General features: G+C 39.1%; 1 protein-coding gene and 1 non-coding gene across 6 annotated transcripts in view; both read left to right on the forward strand.

The window, feature by feature from the left end:
- Positions 1–20,969, forward strand: part of MTRF1 (mitochondrial translation release factor 1) — a 55,781-nt gene that overhangs the window by 2,353 nt on the left and 32,459 nt on the right. For 2 of the 5 annotated variants that reach the window (XM_045202120.2, XM_024569307.4), the window contains exons 2-6: positions 2,503–2,925; positions 5,658–5,749; positions 7,043–7,124; positions 7,350–7,457; positions 19,800–19,972. In XM_045202120.2, coding sequence (XP_045058055.2) covers positions 2,511–2,925; positions 5,658–5,749; positions 7,043–7,124; positions 7,350–7,457; positions 19,800–19,972 — 870 coding nt within the window. In that variant the 5' untranslated portion in view covers positions 2,503–2,510. Of the gene's footprint in view, positions 1–1,021; positions 1,164–2,502; positions 2,926–5,657; positions 5,750–7,042; positions 7,125–7,349; positions 7,458–19,799; positions 19,973–20,969 lie in introns of all 5 variants that reach the window. The other 3 variants (XM_024569308.3, XM_045202131.3, XM_045202126.3) reach the window with 3 other exon arrangements.
- Positions 7,879–8,006, forward strand: LOC112314079 (small nucleolar RNA SNORA31). Its single transcript, XR_002975761.1, has one exon. It is a non-coding gene; the product is annotated as a small nucleolar RNA SNORA31 (small nucleolar RNA).

Below are 20,969 nucleotides of genomic sequence, written 5' to 3' on the forward strand. Positions count from 1 at the left end.
TGTCCCAGGGACTGTTTATACTATCCTCATTTTGCGGGGTTGTTTTTTGCTTCCTTATGTTCCAAATCATTAATTTGATTCTTGGCTTCATTCTACTGTTTTTCCCTGTAAATTGTTTTTTATTTCAATTAGTGTATCCTATGTTTCCGACTGGGTCTTTTTTATGCTGTTGAGGTCCTTACTAAGTTCCTTGAGCATCTTCATAAACATTGTTTTGAACTCTGCATGATAGATTGCTTACCTCCATTTCATTTAGCTTTTTTCCTAGAGTTTTGATCTGTTCTTTCATTTTGGCCGTGTTGCTTTGCCTCCTCATTTTGGCAGCCTCCCTGTATTTGTTTCTATGTATTAGATAGAGCTGCTTTGACTCCGTGTCTTGGTAGTGTGGCCTAATGTAGGTTTGGGGGATAGGGTCCAGTGGCACAGCCTCCCTAACATCCATGCTGGGTACTCCAGGTGTGCCATTTGTGTGGGCTGAGTACACCCTCCTCTTGTAGTTGAGCCTTGATTGCTGTTGGCAGATCAGTGGGAGGGATTTATCAAGGCCAGTCAGCTGCAAGGTCTGGCTATGACCACTGACTACCAGCCTCCACCCTCCTTGGAGGATCATTTGTGCAAGGGCAGGACTGAGGTGCTCCTTTGTGGTCCCTTGCTGTCTGCTGGGTGTGTTGGCCCTGGGGTTTCCAGGATGGTGCAGGCCAAGGTCATCCCCCACCTGTGTTTTGCCCCAGGGCACCCTGCCTGAGCAGTAAAGCAATCTGAGATGGCTGCTACTTGTGCTGGGTTTGGAGATTATCAAGTGAAGCCAAGCTGTAACTCTAATCAGCCTGCCCTAGGGCTCACTGAAGCCTGCTGTGGCTGGAGATTTTGATAGGATTTAGGAGCCATGACCAGCCATTGTTATGGAAAAGCAGCTTGGGTGGGCCAGTAAATTGGGTGGCCAGAGCCTCTTGGGATCTCCAGGGTGGGTCACACAGTTAGTCAGGTTGATGGAGTCTCAAGATATGGCGCCACCCTACAGGTTCTGTGGGGGCAGGGTTCAGCTGAGGGAGATGGCCTCTGCTTGCCCCAGTGCCAGACACTTCAATCTCTCCCTGTATACTACTGGTGACCTTCAAGCTGTCACCCTGGTGTTGGAGCTCAGAGGGAGCAAGTCTGAGTAGGTAAGTGCTGTATGGCTTCCCCAAGAGGAACTGCTTATGGCTCCAGCGGCTTCCTTCACCGAGTCAGTCCTCCCTGGTTTTTGCATCCAGAAGTTTTGGGGACTTAATCTTCTTGGCACTGGAATCCTGGACTGGGGTGCCTGGTGTGGGTCTGGGACTCCACGCTCCTGAGATATCTTTCTCAAATATTTATCCATGTGGGTGTGGGGCCAGCCCATTCTGCATCTGCCCCCCTCCTACCAGTCTGAATGGATGTGGTTTCTTCAATTCTGTAGTTGTTAGGCTTCATTCACCTTGATTTCTGACGTTCCTGAGTGATGGTTGTTTTATATTTTAGTTGTAATTTTGATGTGGTTGCATCAACAGGTGAGCCATGTCTGCCTGCCTATGCCACCATCTTGATTAGAAGCCCAGACCTTCTACTTTCTTAGTTTGTTAATATTTGAAGTTTTCTTCAATTAGGATTTCAGCTAAAAGGAAAGCATCTTAGAAGAGAAATTGTGGAATTGAGAATAAAAAGCACTGAGCTCTGGCCTTGGTCGGTGTGGCTGACTTGGTTCAGTGATGCCTGATGTCCCATAAAGTGAAAGGTTGTGGGTTCGATTCGTGGTCATAGCATATGCCTAGGTTGTGGGTTTAGTCCCCAGCCCAGGCGCTGACAAGAGGCAACCGATCAATGTTTCTCTCTCTTTCTTTCTCTCACCCTTCTTCTCACTCTAAAATTAATAAGCATGTCTTCGGGTGAGGATTTTTTTAAAAAGAAAGGAAGAAGGAAAAGAAGAACCCTGAGCTCTGAATAGGGAACCTGCATTCTAGAATCAGCTCTGTCTCCCCAGCTGAGTGAATAATCATGATTAAGTTACTTGGCTTCCTTGGACATTTGGATACCTAAAATTAAAGAATTAAACAAGCAAATAGTTATTATTTACATCATACTTTAGAAATCTGTGAATATAGGAACCACCTAAAGTTTGCATGATTATTTTATACCTTTCAAGTGCTTGTTCATGCTCTTAGTTCTAGATTCTGGATACTTTCTAGAAAATAGCTGATTTAACCCAGTGTATCGATACATTTATTGGTTGTACTCCTACTCATTTCTCTTAGATAATTATGTATGTTGAGTGGGTAAAAAGCAGTGCTTTCTTCATTTATTTCAATACATTCTTTTCAGAAGTTGGAGGAATTATTTTCTTTTTGTGAGTTAATGGAATTTGGGGACCATGTTTGGAGCTGGCTGAGACAGTGAACTGAGCAAGATTTCTTAAGTCTCCTTCCAGCTTTATTGTATCTGTAGAGTTGATTTTTTTCCAGAATATGTTTATTTATTATATTTCAGATGCTGAGATGAATCGTCACCTCTGTGTTTGGCTTTTTAGACATCTGTCCCTTTATGGTCACTGCCAGTGCCACATCCACCCCCTTTTTCATCAATTTACACGGATACATCTTGATACACGGCTGTGGGGTTTTAGACAAAATTGGAATCACATTTTTCACCTGTTAAATAAGAATTGCTCCAGGAGGTATTGTCATCAAGACACCAGGATGCTCTGGAAGCATAAAGCACTACAGAAATATATGGAGGACCTGAATAAAGAGTACCAAACGCTTGATCAGTGTTTGCAGCGTATCTCTGTGAATCAAGGGGACCAAAGGTCCTTAAATCAAAGACATGCTGAGTTGGCACCACTTGCAGCCATTTACCAAGAGATTCAGGAGGCTGAACAAGCAATTGAAGAATTAGAATCAATGTGTAAAAGTAAGTAAAAGATACTGTGTGTATTCAAGTATAGGATTGATTTTCTAAGGTAAACTTTTATTGAACTCAGTCTTTAAAAAGCGTACCAGTAATAAGCTCTATGCTTGGAAAGGACAGGACTCTGTACTCTGGGTATTTGAAGTATTTTAGTAGTTCTTTAGTAGCTGAGAGACAGAACTCCTTGTGGTTCTTGCCAGCAAGATTTTAGGGTCTGGGAGACTGAATACTGATCTTTTCAGAAGCTTTAATTTCTTGCATAGGCCTTTACTGAGCACTGGCCTACAGTGCTACATACCATGGACTCAAAAATACAGTTCCTACCCCATTAAAGGGCTTATATGGTCTAGGTATTTCATCATCCTCCAGCCATCTCATCCCAGTCCCTCCCTTCCCTACCAGCCCTAGGCAACCACTAATCTACTTTCTGTCTCTGTAGGTTTACTTACTTCAGGCATTTTATATAAATGGAATCATAGAGTATGTTGTCCTTTGTGACTGGCTTTTTAAAATTTACTGATTGTAAAGAAAAAGGAGGAATGGGGGGGAGAGAGAGAGAGAGAGAGAGAGAAAACAACATTGATTTGTTTTTCCACTTATTTATGCATTCATTGGTTGCTTCTTGTATGCGCCCTGAGCAAGGGATTGAACCCACACCTTGGCATATCAGGACAATACTCTAACCAGCTGAGCTACCCGGCCCTGGCTGTGCCTGGCTTTTTTTCACTTAGCATAATACTCTATAAAGGTTCATCTCTGTTGTAGCCTATATCCATACTTCTTTTTTTTTATGTATTTTTTTAAAAGATTTTATTTATTTATTTTTAGAGAGAAGGGAGAAAGAGAGGGAAACATCAATGTATGGTTGCCTCTCACACACCCCCTACTGGGGATCTGGCTAGCGACCCAGGCATGTGTTGAGAAACGAACTGGCAACCCTTTGGTTCGCAGGCCAGCACTCAGTCCACTGAGCCACACCAACCAGGGTCCATACGTCATTTTTTTATTGCTGAATTATATTTCATGGTATAGGTATACCACATTTCATTTTATTTATTCATCAGTTGATGGATATTGAGATGCTTTCACTTTTTGATTATTATAAACAATGCTGCAATGAACATTTCTGTACAAGTTTTTGTGTGGCCATAGATTGCTGAGTTATATCATAACTCCACGTTTAACCTCATGAGGAACTGTCAGACTGTTTTCCAGAGTGGCTGCACCATTTTCATTCTACCCCTGTGTAGGGTTCTTATTTCTCCACATCCTTGCCAACCCTTGTTACCTGCCCCTTTGATTCTACTGATCTAGTGGGTGTTTAGTGCTATCTCCTCATGACTCTGATTTGATTTTCCCGGCCTCATTAATGACATTGAGCATCTTTTTGTGTGCCCAATTGCCTTATCGTCTTTGGATAAATAACTGTTGAAATCCTTTGCCCATTGAGTTATTTGTCTTTTTATTATTGATTTGTAGGTGCTCTTTATATTATAGACATAAGTTCTTTATCAGTTACATGACTTGCAGAAATTTTTCTCTCATTCTGTGGATTGTTCTTTGAAACACTACACTGTAAAATTTTGATGTTGTCAATTTATCTTTTTATTATTTTGTTGCTTGTGTTATCAGTGTAGTATCTAAGAAACTGCTGTATAATCTTAAGATCACAAAGGTTTGTAACTTTTTCTTCTAAGTTTTATATTTTTAGTCCCTACATTTAGGTCTCTGATTTACTTGAGTTAATTTTGTATATGATGTCAAAGGTGTTTATTTTTAATTTTAGTATTTCTTAACATTGCTATTGGCTTAATATTTTTTCTCTTAGGAAAATTTTTCACAATATGCAGAAGTTGAAAGAAGCATAGTGGACTAACCTAGGATTCAACATTTATCCAGATTTTGCTATTGGCTTTTAGTTACTAAACTTTCTTCTGTGCTCTGTCCTGTTTAATTAAGCCTTAGAAATGTTAAGCATTGTCAAGGCTAGTCATAATTACACCTGTGAAGTCCTGCATGTTCAAAGCCTTATATTTTCCTGTCTTCTATGGGTGGCACCACAAATATCTCACCCACTTTTAGTGAGGATTATTTTTTACTCTTTTTGCATAATGCCACTCAAGTTTGTAGTTAATTAATTTTGGGGAAGTTCTTCACACATAATAGGAGCTTACTGAATGCTTTCTAAATTGAACTGGCATAACTTCTTTCAGCTTTGGTTGTATCATGTGTAACATTAGATTGGATTAGATTGTTTCTAAACTCTGTTCTAGGTTTACAGTTCTGCTATTCTATAATAATAGCAATACTAGCTACCTTTACTCTACAAAAATGGAGGCTTTAGCCATGCTAAATTATTCACAGTATGCTGGGTAATAGTTGCCACCTTTAGACAAGAAGTGGCCCCCAATTGATTCCAAAACTTACGTTTTTTGGGTTTATATTTAATTAGTCCCTTTTTAAACCTGTTTGATTAATTACTAATTTCTATAATTACTTACAAACATTCAAATCACAAGCTTTTGGGTCAAGATCATGCTTCTTTTTATACTGGATTTTTTTGGGGAAATATTTTACAAATGCTTATTGATATTCTCTTAACTATTCTAACTTGTTTTATATAATGCCTTGCCTTCACAACTGAAATAAAGCTCAGTAGTCAGATATTAGGTAGCTATTTAAGAGAGTCCCTGTATTTAAAAACTTTTACCATTATTACTGTTTCTGGTTTGTAGGTCTAAATAAACAAGATGAAAAGCAGTTACAAGAACTTGCATTGGAAGAGAGGCAAACCATTGCTCAAAAAATCAACGTGTTATACAGTGAGGTATGTTTTAGTTGGTAAACTAATCTTCATACATAGTGTTAATATAAAGGAATACTGTTCATGGTAGATTATGCATTGGTGCTCAGAGTGCTTTCCAAACATCAGTTTATTAAGTCTTTTCTTAAAATTAGTGATTAGGTGGGGTGTAGCACTGTAATTTGCTATAGAATGCAATTGAAGAGATTGTGATAGATATCAGAGAATAAAACACTCCCCCACCCCCTAGCAGCAATATTCTAAAATTGAATCTGTTAACCTGCCAGGCAAAGGAACACATGCTCATAAAGAAATTTAGTTCACCAATGGGAAGCATTAGGTGTTTTTAAGTCTTAAAAAAGGGGAGTGGTTCATGTTGATTGTGTTAATTAAGGGTTGAAAATTTACATTCTGGGTAGAATAGAATGAATACAAGGGTATAGTTGGTTAACACAAGTATTTATTGTAGCTTCTTCCAGCTCAATGGATGATTTGTCTGAAATCACAGAACTGTATACCATGCTCCCCTCTGTCATATTTGCCATCTTCCTGCCTTCAGTCTTCCCCACTCTGGGAATCCAATAGAGGAGGTTTTGCAGGAGTTGAAGGGGATGAGGTAGAGGTATTGGTTATTTTTGTTACTGATTTAACCAGCAAATCAAAGATGTCTGACTCTAATATATTCTGTAATAATCCCATTTCTAGCAGAGATGGAGTGTGTATTTCAAAAATCAACAGTAGGGAGTATCATGACACGTATGTGCTTTTAGTTTGATTTGAAAGACCTTTTAGTAATAATACAAATAAAATTACCTTTTCTTTCTAAGAGGAAGGTTGGTTACCTATTAGGATGCCCCTTTTTCTTGTCATAGCTAAGAAAGTATTTGAGCCTCATCTTGGGATTCCTCAACATACTCTTTAAGCAAAGTACCTACTGAGAAGTCAGGACATAACCTGGTGTTTTGCTGTCATTTATGGCAGAAGAGAATATGCAGTCATATAAAGAGAAGACTCTCAAAGCTTTACTTCATTCGTTAAGTGAAATAAGCTACTGTTCAGAACTAATATCAGGTAAAATCCAAAGAAAATTGAATGGGACACTGGACTTTGATCTAAATTTCTGGTCTAATTAGGTCTACTTATTAAAGCATTTTAGGAGTAGACTTCCTTGGGGTGCTATGTGATTTTTGTTAATTACTGAATTTATTTTTAATATTTGGGGGTCTTTTATCTAACTTCAAGTAATAATAGTATATATCTAATATATATACCATAGAACACATACATACTAATGCTTATAGTTTTTCCATTTTTTAGCTTATCCAGAATCTAGCGCCAAAGGAGAAATACGACAAACATGATGTTATTTTAGAGGTGACATCTGGAAGAACTACTGGAGGTCTGTAAAGTAGTTTTCTTATAAATAATCCATGAAATAATCTAAATTTTACTTTGATTAGACACACTATAACTTTAAAAAGTGTGCTCAATTTATTTTGACTTGATACACTATAACTTCAAGTGTTTTGCTTTTGAAGTAGTTACCAATTTCCTAAGGTGCCTAATTAAGACTGGTTCTCTTGGAAATAAGTGCTGACTGAATATTTTTTGTATTTTGTTTTAGGTGATATTTGCCAACAATTTACCCGTGAAATATTTGACATGTACGAGAATTATTCAAGCTATAAACACTGGAAATTTGAACTTCTGAATTATACACCTGCTGATTATGGTAAGTGTATTTGAGGATTTGTCCATAGATGATGCTGGAAATTATTTTTCTTCTAAGTTTGATTATATTTATGTTGTCCTGTATTCTAATTTTAATTTTATTGTTTAAAAAATTTTTTTCTTTATTGATTTTGAGAGAAGAAGAAGGGGCGAGAGAGGAAAGAGGAGAGGAGAGAGAAACACCGACTTCTGTTCCACTCATTCATGCACTCATTGGTTATTTATTGTATGTGCTCTGACCAGATAAGGACCCTCAACCATGGCATAGTGGGATGACACTAACCAACTGAGCTACCCAGCCAGGGCTGTCCCATTTTTTTTAAACATTTGATCTGTATCTACTAAATACTGTGACATAAGTTCGTCAATCACAGTGGCTTACTATAGTAGAGTTTTTAACTAGGAGAAAAGAGTGGGAGGGATTGCATCCACTGATAGACCTTGAACAATCTTATGTTCTTTTGGTTTGCACTAGGATGCAAAATAAAAAAAATCCCTGTGCTTTCTGTCTGTCTTTGTGGCAGCCCAGATTGAATAGGGGACTACATCTGCAGAAGAAAAAAAAGAGAGAGTGGGAGGGAGGGAGATATCCTCATAGGAAGGAATATCTAAGTAAGAGAAAATTTCCCTATGGAGGATAGGTGTGTACCTTGCCTGGAAAGCATTGCTTTGTTCTTCAAAGATACAGTAAGATTTTTACTCAAAAGAACTTTAATCAGAAGATTTATCAGTTAGACTAAGTGGCTAGTGATTTATCAAAAATTTTTTTGATATATTTATTGATTATGCTATTACAGTTGTCCCATTTCCACCCCTTCACTCAACTCCATCCTGTCCACCCCCTCCCTCCCACATTCCCCCCCTATAGTTCATGTCCATGGGTCATAATAATAAGTTCTTTCGCTTCTACATTTCCTACAATATTCTTACCCTCCCCCTGTCTGTTTTCCACCTATCATTTATGCTATTTATTCTCTCTGCCTTTCTCCCCTCTCTCCCCCTCCCACTCCCCTATTGATAACCTTCCATGTGATCTCCATTTCTGTGGTTCCGTTCCTGTTCTAGTTGTTTGCTTTTGTTTTTGTTTTAAGTGTGGTTGTTAATAACTGTGAGTTTGCTGTCATTTTTACTGTTCATATTTTTTATCTTCTTTTTCTTAGATAAGTCCCTTTAACATTTCATATAATAATGGCTTGGTGATGGTGAACTCCTTTAACTTGACCTTATCTGAGAAGCACTTTATCTTCCCTTCCATTCTAAATGATAGCCTTGCTGGATAGAATAATCTTGGATGTAGGCCCTTGCCTTTCATGACTTGGAATACTTCTTGCCAGTCCCTTCTTGCCTGTAAGGTCTGTTTTGAGAAATCAGCTGACAGTCTTAAGGGAACCCCTTTTTAGGTAACTGTGTCCTTTTCTCTTGCTGCTTCTAGGATTCTCTCCTTCTCTTTAATCTTGGGTAATGTAATTATGATGTGTCTTGGTGTGTTCCTCCTTGGGTCCAGCTTCTTTGGGACTTTCTGAGCTTCCTGGACTTCCTGGAAGTCTATTTCCTTTGCCAGACTGGGGAAGTTCTCCTTCATTATTTGTTCAAATAAGTTTTCAATTTTTTGTTCTTCCTCTTCTCCTTGTGGCACCCCTATATTTCAGATGTTGGAACGTTTCAAGATGTCCTGGAGGTTCCTAAGCCTCTCCTCATTTTTCCGAATTCTTGTTTCTTCATTCTTTTCTGGTTGGATGTTTGTTTCTTCCTTCTGGTCCACACCATTGATTTGAGTCCCAGTTTCCTTCGCATCACTATTGGTTCCCTGTACATTTTCCTTTGTTTCTCTTAGCATAAGCTTAATTTTTTCATCTAGTTTTCGAACAAATTCAACCAATTCTGTGAGTGTCTTAATAATCAGTGTTTTGAACTGTGCATCTGATAGGTTGGCTATCTCTTCCTCGCTTAGTTGTATTTTTTCTGGAGCTTTGAAGTGTTCTTTCATTTGGGCCTTTTTTTTTTGGTCTTGGCATGGCTGTTACTTAAAGGGGCAGAGCCTTAGGTGTTCCCCAGGGCGGGGTAACGCTGGTTGCTGTGCTGTGATGCTGTATGTGGGGGAGGGGCTGAGAGGGAGCAATGGCGCCCGCTCCACTCTCCACTGGATTGCCATCACTCCCTCTGCTACCCACAATCAAATTGGTCTCCTCTGGTGCTGGTTCCCGAGTGTGTGGGCTTGTGCACACTCTAGGCCCCTGTGGGTCTCTCCAACGACCTCTCCCATGAGGCTGGGAGTGTCTCCTGCTGCTGCCCCAACCCCCATGGGCGTTTTCAATCAGAGGTTTGAGGCTTTATTTCCCTGCCCTGGAGCCCTGGGTTACGCAGTCTGCTTCGCTCCCCGCTGTTTGACCGGTTTATCTGTGCGCAAATTTGGGGCCACAGGGTCTGCTAGTGGTCAGACTGCCTGCCCCTTTCCTCCCACACTCCGCCAGTCTCGGTCCCGCCATGGCTACGTGAGTCCTCCACGTGAGTCCTCTCCGCCCCGGTGCCCGTCTCCGCCCCTCCTACCGTTCTGGATGTATGTTTCTTTTTTATCTACTTGGTGTCGGACTTCCTTGCCATTCGATTTTCTGTCAGTTCTGGTTGTGCAAGAAGGCGCAGTGTCTACCTACGCCGCCATCTTGGTTCTCTATATTGATTTATCAGATTTTTATGGGAATATAGAAAAAGTTAATTTTTATTTTCAAAAAGCCTCCATTTAGTTGGGCTGATAAGAACTTATACAACATAAACAATAACAAACAATGCAAGCCTGTAAACTTGCAAGCATGTTAACTATGTTAAATCATTATCATCCGATAATAATTATTTTTCCCATTCTTTTAATCTCTCTGGAAGTAGTTGTCTGCTTGGTTACATAGTGATACACTGTCGTAGACAGAGGGGATTATGAATAATAAACCACAAACTATCAAAGTGGAGAAAGAAGATTAATGTAAGTTAAACAATCTAGGGAAATGAAAACCAGTATATAGCATGTTGCGCTTGGTATAGATTTTATTTTATTTTTTCCTTTTTTTTAAATTATATTGTATTAATTATGCCATTGCAGTTGTCCCGGTTTTTCTCCCTTTGCTCCCTTCCACCAAGCACCCCGCACTCCCTCAGGCAATCTCCACACCATTGTTCATGTCCAGGGTTCATGCTTAGTTCTTTGACTTCTTCATTTCCTATACTGTACTTTACATCCCCAAGGCTATTCTGTAAGTACCTATATGCACTTCTTAATCCCCTCATCTCTTCACTTGTTCCCCCACAGTCCCCTCCCATCTGGCAACCATCAAAATGTTCTTTGTATCCATAATTCTGTCTCTCTTCTCCTTGTTTGCTATTTTTTTATTCAGTTGTTCATAGATCCATATTTATTGTCATTTTATTGTTTCTAGTTTTGATCTTCTGTTTCTTAAATAAGTCTCTAACATTTCATATAGTAATAGTTTGGCGATTATGAACACCTTTAGTTTTTCTTGTTTGGGAAGCTCTTTATGTGCCCTTCCATTCTAAATGGTATCCTTGCTGGGTGGAGCAATCTTGGCTGTAGGTCCCTGCTTTAGCTTTAACCTTTGGCATTATAGTTATGATGTGTCTTGTAGTGGGACTCTTTGCATTCATCTTGTTTGGGTCTCTCTGTTTACTTGTGGACTTGCATGTCTATTTCCTTCACCAAAGTAGGGAAGTTTTCTTTCACTATTTTTTCAAATAGATTTCCAATTTCTTGCTCTTTCTCTTCTCCTCTTTGCACCCCTATGATGTGAATGTTGGAATGTTTGAAGTTGTCCCAGAGGCTGCTAACACTATCCTTGATTTTGGATTTTTTTCTTCTTGTTCTGATTGGTGGTTTTTTGCTTCTTTATGTTCCAAATCATTGATTTGATTCTTGGCTCCATCCACTCTACTGTTGTTTCCCTGTAAATTGTCCTTTATTGCAATTAGTATATCCTTTGTTTCTGACTGGATCTTTTTTATGCTGTTGAAGTCCTCACTAAGTTCCTTGAGCACCCTTATAAGCAGTGTTTGGACCTCTGCATCTGATAGATTGCTTATCTCCATTTCATTTAGCTCTTTTTCTGGAGTTTGCATCTGTTTTTTCATTTGGGCCATGTTTCTTTGTCTCCTTGTTTTGGCATCCTCTCTGTGTTTGTTTCTGTGTACTAGGTACAGTTGCTTTGACTGTGTCTTGGTAGTGTGGCCTAACATAGTAGGTGTCCTATAGGGTGCAGTGGCATACCCTCCCCTATCACCCAAGCTAGGTACTCGACTTGTACCCCTGTGCGGGTTCAATACACCCTCTTGTAGTTGAATCTTGGTGCTGTTGGTAGGTCAATGGGAGGGATTTATCCAGGCCGGTTGGCTGCAAAGATTGGCTGTGACCACTGACTATGAACCTCTGCCTTCCATGTAGGATCAGCTGTGCAGGGGCAGGGTGGTGGTGCTCCCATGTGTCTGTAGTTGCCCACTGGATGCTCAGGCTCTGGGGTTTCCTGGGCAGTGCAGGCCAAGGTCAGCCCCTAGCTGTGTTTGTCCAGGGCCACCTTGCTGAGCTGTAAAGCAATCTGAGTTGGCTGCTACTTGTGCTGTGCTTGGAGATTGTCAGGCAAAGCCAAGCTGTGAATCTAGGCTGGCTGCTGCTAACGCTGGGCTTGGGGCCACTTAGCAAGAGGTGTAGCACCTGGAGGCTCACTGAGGCCAGCTGTTACTTGTTTGAGGGGATTTAGGAAGTTGTGAAGCATGAGCTGAGACCAGCTGTTCATATGTAAAAGTTTAGGTTAACAGTTTGGTGGGCCTGTAAGTTGGGTAGGGCATAGTCTCAGGACCTCCAGGGCCAGGCAAACAGTGTTAGCCAGGTTAATGGAATCTCAGATATGGTACCTGCCTGTTGCCTTGGTGGCTCTGTGGGGAGGATGGTTCAGAAAAGGAGCAATGGCCTGCCTTTCTGTCTGAGAGAAAGCTGTCCCACTGCTCCTCCCTTGATGCCAGACACTTCAGTTCCTCCTTATGCCGATGGTGCCTTTCAAGATGCTACCCCATGCTGGAGCTCAGAGGGAGTGAGTCTGACTAAGTTCATGTGTAGATTCTTTAAGAGGAAGTGCCTGGGATTCCAGCAGTTTCTTCCACTGACTCAATTCCTGCTGGTTTTTACAGCCAGAAGTTGTGGGGACTAATCTTTCTGGCACTGGAACCCTGGGCTAGGGGGCCTGGTGTGGGGCGGGGACTCCTTGCTTCTAGATATCCCTCCTGAATTTTTATCCATCACATGTGGATTTGGGACCAGACCTTTTTGCCTCTACCTAGCAGTCTGGATAGATATGGTTTCTTTAATTCCATAGTTGTCAGATTTCCATTCAACTCGATTTCTGGTGGTTCTCAGTAATGGTTGTTCTATAGCTGTAATTTTGATGTAGTTGTGCAAGAAGGTGTTTACCTATGCCATCATCTTTGGTATAGAGTTTAAATACAGCTAGTGAGAGCAGAGGGAATGGACAGCCTGAGCTGTAGCATGGTGGTGGGAAAGATCTTGGTGTGTGAGTGGAACAGTGAGGAAGCCAACTACCCCGGACATACTTGTGAGGGGAAGTAACAGGAAATAGATTTGAACATCCTTGAAAGCTGAATAGGCCTTGATTGTTAGGGAATAGAAAGTTGTTGAAGCCCTGGCTGTTGTGGCTCAGTGGATTGAGCGCTGAACTGTGAAGCAAAGGGTCACCAGTTGGATTACCCAGTCAGGGCACATGCCTACATTGCAGACCAGGTCCACAGTTGAGGGTGTGTAAGAGGCAACCACACATTGATATTTCTCTCCCTCTCTTCCCTCCCTCCCCCTTTCTTTAAAAATAAATAAATCTCTTTTAAAAAAGAGTAAAATACTTCTATCAAATCAGATATTGATGCACTAGTTTCTAAAATACAATGTCAAACATCCCACTAGTTTTATGTTGCCCTCTTTTATTTTTATAATAAAAAAATTAAAAGAAAGAACAGATTTAACAGGTTATATTTAAAGCAGACTGCAGAGAGGTTATTAGCATAATCAAGCTATGACTAAGAGTTAGAACTTGAAGTAGGGAGACATGTGAGACACCTTCAAGGGAAGAATAGGGAAAATTTGGTAACTGATTTGATACAAGAGGGGTATTGCTTGCCCACTGTGTCCTCTATGCAGTGTAGGTTGTTTGATGTGTCCTGTGAGAGAGATATTATTAATTACATTTTACAGATGAAGATCTAGGCTCAGAGAGTAAGTAACTAATCCAAGATCATGCAATAAGTAATGCAAGTCCTGGGATTAAATTTAAGTCTGTCTGATCCAGAGCCACACTACATCCGGTTTATCTCTTCTGACACAAAGGAGATGAGCCACAAGGATTCTAATCTTTCCAGCTAGCAAGACTGTGATACTCATGTGCTACTGAATGGAATAGAAGTTGAAAGGCAGAGCCAGCCCATTTGGGAAGGATAATGATAAGTTGTTTTTGAATCATTAAGTTTGTGGTTATACTAAGCATTTATTTAGAAACATCCAGTAAATTGTAAAGTTGTATAAGCAGAGCTTTAGTGAGAAAACAGAATTGAGGAGATATTTGTAGCTGTTAGCACAGAGATAATGTCTGGTACTGAAAGAAAAAGCGAGGGAGAATCCATAGAGAGAGAACAAACATCCAGGACACCAAACCTTGCAGAATGTCCACATTTAGAAACATAGACTAGGTGACAAAAGAAAAGGGGGAGTCAGATAAACAGAAAAAGGATGAAGATGGCATAATATGTAAGAAAGGAGAGAGTTTCAAGGAGAATGTAATCAGAAACAGCAGCATTATAAAAGACGGAATAGTGGGAAATGTCATCAGTGACCTCTGAGAAGTATATTTTGAATCCAACTTTCCAAGAATGAAAGGGAGATGCACATAACAGGAAGATTGTTTCAAGTATGTAGAGCATCCTAAACAGTGGGTGAGGAACCTTTCTTTTAGATACACTGACTCACCAACAAAATAAAATAATTTAAAAAAGTAAAATGAAATTAAGAGTCCTTTGCTCTCCCGACTGAGCTAGCCAGGCACCTAGAACAATCTAACAATGGTCAGGGGGGAGTGGGGAGGGGACAGTGAGGAGAGGGGATTACAGGAACTACTATAAAGGACACATGGACATAATCAAGGGGGAGGGTGGAGGTGTGGGAGGGAAGGGGGTTCAGCTGGGGTGGGGTGGAGGGATGGGGAGAAAAGGCACACAACTGTAATTGAATAACAATAAAAATTAAAATTAAAAAAAAATAAATGAAATTTTCAAAAAACAAAAATTTTTAACATTTAATCATGCCTTTATAATTAAGGACTAGAAATAAAGCTCTATTTACTGAAATTATAAAATAATTTTTAAAAAATTTATTTATTTATTGTAATTAGAAGAAAACAATATGAATACAAAAAGACTAAAATAGAGGGGAAAAAAAGCACCTACCTTTAAAATATATAAAATTACTTATATGTGTATATATATAAAGTTATTGTTTAGTTTACATAGAGAAGAATTCTACAGAGATATACAGAGACAAACTGTGTGAGAAGAGACACCTACATGCAAAATTTCATATATCAAGACAATTAAAGCACACTAGAAGGATGTATCCATAAAACAGATCAAAACAATCAGCTATTTCAAAACAAGTCAAAAGACAGAAAACAATATGAAATATTAAAGAACTCCATAAATCAGGATTAGAAATGAAGTGATATTCTCAGGCAAGAATTACAAACAAAAGAAAAAGCATTTCAGAAGTGAAGAATAAATCAGAAGGAACAGATGAGCAGATAAACAGAATAGATAGTGCTTTGGAAAACAGTCACAAGAAGGAATTTTTTTTTTAAGAATCAAAAAGAAATGATGAAAAATAAAGAGTCAAGGAGGCCCTGGCCCAGTAGTTGAGTTGGTTAGAGTGTTGTCTTGGTTTGCCAAGGTTGTGGGTTCCATCTCCCTTCAGAGCACATATAAGAGGCAACCAATTAATGCATAAATAAGTGGAATAACAGATTGATGTTTCTGTCTGTGTGTCTCTCCCCAACTACTTCTCTCTAAAATCAACACATAAAAATAAATAAAAAGAGTCAAGGGAAATGATAATATGGATAGGCCAAGAAGGTTCATTACATGATAAAAAGAGCCAGAGCAGATACTGTTCCTGTTATCAATTGCTGTGTAACAAATTACCAAAACTTTACAACTTTAAAGCAACATTTTTCTTACCTCACAATTTTTGAAGCTCAGAAATGGGGATCAGTTTACCTCAGTGTTTCTGGTGTAGGGTCTCTCATAGAGTTGGGGTCAAGCTGTTCCCTGTGGCTGTAGTCATCTCAACACTTGACTGGGGTTTAAGGGTCTGCTAACTTCACTGTTGTGGAACCTCAATTTTCACCGTGTGGGCCCTCTCCATAGGGCTGCTTACAATTTGCCAGCCTGTTTGTCCCAGTGTGAGTGATAGAGAGAGAGAGAGAGTGTGTCAGCACCCTATATGGAAGCCATGGTTCTTTGTAACCTAATCTCTGAAGTTGTGTTGTCAGCTCTGCTGTATGCTATGGATCATGCAGACTAGCTGAGAGGGAACTGTAAGGGTGTGAATACCAAGAGGCACAATGATTATGGGGGCACCTCTGAGGCTACCTACCACAAATACATGCATACATACATTGCAATAAAACTCTTCTGAATAGAAAAATAATTTTGAAGCCATATTTAAAGAGGAGATATGAAGATAGCCAGCTAAAATGGCCAACACTAAGATATACTCTAATAAAATTATTGGGCCTTTTTTTTAAGGGAAAAATCTATTAGACATGGAGGAAAAAAAGAGCCTGTGACTTCTAAGGGAAAGAAAATGAGATATTCTTCAGGCTTTTTGGTAGCAACACTTTGTGCCAGAAAGCAATGGAGTTCACTCAAAGAAAGGAAGTTTGACTTAAGGATTTTATAATCAGAAAAACTGACTTATAAGGGTACTAACTGTTATCAGTATTTAGGAAATCAGGAAGTACTCTTCCCATAATCCATTTCTGAGAAATCTGTTAGAAAACAGAACTTCAGCCTTGGCTGGTGTGGCTCAGTGTATTGCGTGCAGGTCTGCAAACCGAAGGGTTGCCTGGATTGATTTCTAGTCAGGTCCCTGGTGGGGGTCATGTGAGAGGCAACCACACATTGATGTTTCTCTCCCTCTCTTTCTCCCTCCCTTCCCCTCTTTCTAAAAATAATTAAAATCTTTAAATATATATATATATATATATATATATATATATAAATATTTTTTAAAAAAACAGAACTTCAGACAATTAAAATATGACTTATCAACATAAAATAGGGATGAGCATTAAATATGTGGGTACCTATAGAACTAAGCCTAATTGGGAACTAGGAGGGAAAGAATATAGTACATAAGGACTATAAGATCTGACAGTATAGAGTACAGCCATTTGAAAAAAGGTGGTGGGAGAATGAGAAGAGCATATGCAAAAATGTCTTAATGTTTTTAGTAATCATATGGTGGTAGAACTAGTATTGTTACTCTGAGACTGTTAGACAGGTAACATGGATAAAATAAATGAGTAAGTATGAGATACTCTAATTCTAGTACCCTCTCTGTCTTTGAGAACCAAGACTCAGTATGGAAGATAAGAGATATAAGAGTAGTAAAGAAGAAGTTGTACTCTTGAATTTACATTGGAAGTATCAGTTGTCAAGAGCTGTGGATGTTCTGAGATTTTTACCCTACTGATAAGCTAACAAGTTAGCATGCCAATTTCATGGGTCATAGACAAAGGACAGTTTGTTATAGCAGTAGCAGTATCCAGAATATGAGCATTTTTGTGCTGGTTCCATGAGCCCCAAGTCCCACAAGGCAATTCAAAGAAGCCCAAATGATACCTGCCCACACGGTGGGTTTCATTATAGGAGGGGAACCCTGAACTTAGGGATTGTCTTTTTTAATGGTCAGTAAGTATGCCTGCCTGTTGCTCTAGAAGGAGACACACTGTCTTCCAAGGCTGTCAGCAGATTTGTCCTCCTCTCTGGAGGGACACATTATCTCCAAAGCTTTTCACTATACAAACACCCTTGAAAAGATTTTCTGGAACAAAAGGGCAGGCAGTGCCTCGTTTGCAAGATGTGCAGAAACAGAAGAGACTGGTAGAGAATTGTTTCCCAACATCAGTATGAACTCATGAGGTATTTCCTATCTGTGTCCACTAGAAACAACGACCAACCCAGTAGCAGTGAATGTTCCTAGCAACCAAATTGTGTTCCTGCAATATTATTTCTCTTAGAAAGGAACCAGGGCTTCTTGGAGATATAGCTGTTTCCCGTGTGGGTCAGGAAGTATTCAAGATATTCATGGGACATCTTGCTATACTATTGCAAAAGCCATGTCTAAAGAACGGAGAAGTTAATTTGAAGAGGCTCCCACTGGCCAAAAATGGAAAAGTAGAGTTTCAATAATAATAAAAAATTGATTTAAACATGCTGGATGTATTCAAATCCTTGAGTTCATAATGATATTTTTAAAAATAATTGGTCAAAGGATTAAAAGACCCTTAATTCAGCCCTGGCTGGTGTGGCTCAGTGGTTGAGTGCTGGCCTGCGAATCGAAGGGCCACTGGTTCGATTCCCAGTGAGGGCACATGCCTGGGTTGCAGGCCAGGACCCCAGTAGGCGGCACGCGACAGGCAACCACACATTGATGTTTCCGTCCCTTTATTTCTCCCTCCCTTCCTCTCTCTAAAAAATAAATAAATAAAGTCTTGAAAAACAATAGAGGACTTTAATTCATTATATCAAAAAAAAAGTATTGGTATGTTAATAAAACTGGTAAATGAACAGAATCAAGCATTAATCCTGCCTTTTCCATATAATTGTATCAGTGGATAATCAAATAGTAGGCAAGAGGAAATGTCTCTTTATAAATATATGTTAATTAAAACAGAAAGAAATGATAGAGTTAGACTGTCACCATTTTACAACTCCATGATACAGTAAGCATCAAAGGCTGTTAAGACCATAAAAGGAGAGACAACCAGACTTACCAAGGAGCTCGAGCTAATAATGTCTGATCCGGTCTCTGGATATAGCTGCCCAATTGCAGTCAATACAGAGGGCAGCAGAACAGGTTGAATTTTGCCAAGAGTATGCAATCAACAAAATCAGACTGGGAAATTCTACAGGTCAACAGTCCAGTTTCCTCAACAGATAATTTGTAGGAAACAAAAGAGATAGACGAAGAACCTTTAGATTAAGGGATTTAAAAGACGAAATCATCCCTGGCCAGTGTGGCTGTTAGTTGGGTGTTGTCCTGCAATCTGAGTGGTCAAGGTTCGATTCCCAGTCGGGCGCATGCTGGGGTTGCAGTTTGTCCGTAGTTGGGGTGCTTAAGAGTGCAACTGATCCATGTTTTTCTCCTGCTCTTTCTCCCTCCCTTTCCCTCTCTTTAAAATCAAAAAGCATGTCCTTGGGCAAGGATAAAAAAAGAATTTAAAAGACATAATCAAACTTTTTTAAATGGACAAGACTAACTAGTACCTAGGGCAGCACATTTAGGTAATACAATTATTTTTTAAAAAGGAATAAAACTCAGAATAATGATTACTCATGAGAAAGGGAAGAGATTGTAACTGGGAAGAGGTATATGGGAGGGCTTTTAGGGTGACTGACAAAGTTCTTTTGATCTTGTGGTAATTAAGCCATACATTTGATTCGTGTGGCTTTCTATGTCTGTATATTACTGCATAATAAAAATATTTTTTAAAAAGTGTATTTGATAAGAAGTTAGCCTAGGCATCAAGATCCTTTTGTGATAATCTTCCCACTCAATAGATAAGCTAGAGCTACATTTCAATAGATCCTCGAAAACTTGGGAGGGCCTATCCAGTTATTCATCATTATCAAAGTGTTATGTAATTAAGCATTCTTTTCTTTATGGCACCATATTAGCCCAAGATGAGATAGGATAGTTCAAGCAGAAAATGTCCTAGTATTTTTTTCTAATAGCATTTTTATAAAAGTAAAACTTGTTTATTATAGAAAATTTTAAAACGTAAAAAGTAAAATAAAAATCTGCTGTTATTCTGTTCCCTAGAGATAATCATACATAACATTTTGTTATGTTTCCTTTTATGTATTACATTTACATTTGGAAAATACAGTCTTGTACCTACTTTACGTTCTCATCTCAGTCTCTGTTTCGTGTTCAGACCTTAGATTACAACATTTAAGATCTTTATCCCTTTCAAATTAGAATTTATTAATAGTTTGGGATATTTTTCCCTAGGTGGGCTACATCATGCAGCTGCCCGAATTTCTGGGGACAATGTCTATAAGCATTTGAAGTATGAAGGTGGGATTCACCGAGTTCAGCGAATCCCTGAGGTGGGCCTGTCATCAAGGATGCAGCGTATTCACACAGGAACAATGTCAGTTATTATCCTCCCTCAACCAGATGAGGTAAATTCACCAGGAGACATTGAAAACTTAACTCTTTGTAAATGGGTGTTATGCTGAAAAACATTAGCTTCTTGGAAATTATGTGATTTTTAGCATTATAGGTTGAATTCAACAGTTACTTTTGGATTTTCTAGATAAATCTTTCTCCAGGTAAAGTTGCCCCTCTTATCCCTGACCAAAATGTTTTGTTTTGTTCTAAATAGAAGTCACTTCTCATAAAACAAAATCCACACAGCTTTTTAAATGTTGTTGCCTAAGTTTTATCTTAAGAAAAAAGTGAATTCTACAGATAATATTTTGAAGTCAGTGATATGTCTATATGGGGGTATATAGCTTGTTGGTTGAATATATTCATATTCCCATATTTTTAATTTTCCTAACTTTTAAAAATTTATAGTAAACATATAGAAAATTGAAAGACTACCACACTGAAAACTTTTATAACCTTCACCTGGATTCAGTTGTTTACATTTTGCCACATTTTCTTTATTCCTATGAATGTGTGTATATACACAGAAATATGTATACACACACACATATACACATATATCCTTTATACATAGCAGACACTATAAGACTTTAACTCCCCCCAAATCTTTAACTTAAATCTCCTAAAAATAGGCCATTCTCTTACATAAACTCAATACCACTACCTATGAAAATCATACATAGTTCTGTAATATTGTCTAGAAAAAAACTATGTATTCTGTCTATTCACAGAATACCTGTACTTCAAATACGTGTTTTATTCCTCCCATCAAACAATTCACCAATTCTCTGCAGACACCAAGTGGGTGTCCTAAAATTTAGTTAAGATTTGTTGCTATCTACCTGGAGTTAGCATCCGATCTCACAGGCTAAAGGCTCAATCCACAAGACTGCCTCCCTTCCCCCTTCAGAGGCCAGTAGCAAGCCCGGGTGTTACCTGTGCTTCTGACCAACTGGTTATATAAATTGGAAGGTTCCTACAACCCCTCCTTGGGTTTGATAATTTGCT

Source organism: Desmodus rotundus, chromosome 13 (assembly GCF_022682495.2).
Source record: "Desmodus rotundus isolate HL8 chromosome 13, HLdesRot8A.1, whole genome shotgun sequence".
Taxonomy (NCBI): domain Eukaryota; kingdom Metazoa; phylum Chordata; class Mammalia; order Chiroptera; family Phyllostomidae; genus Desmodus; species Desmodus rotundus.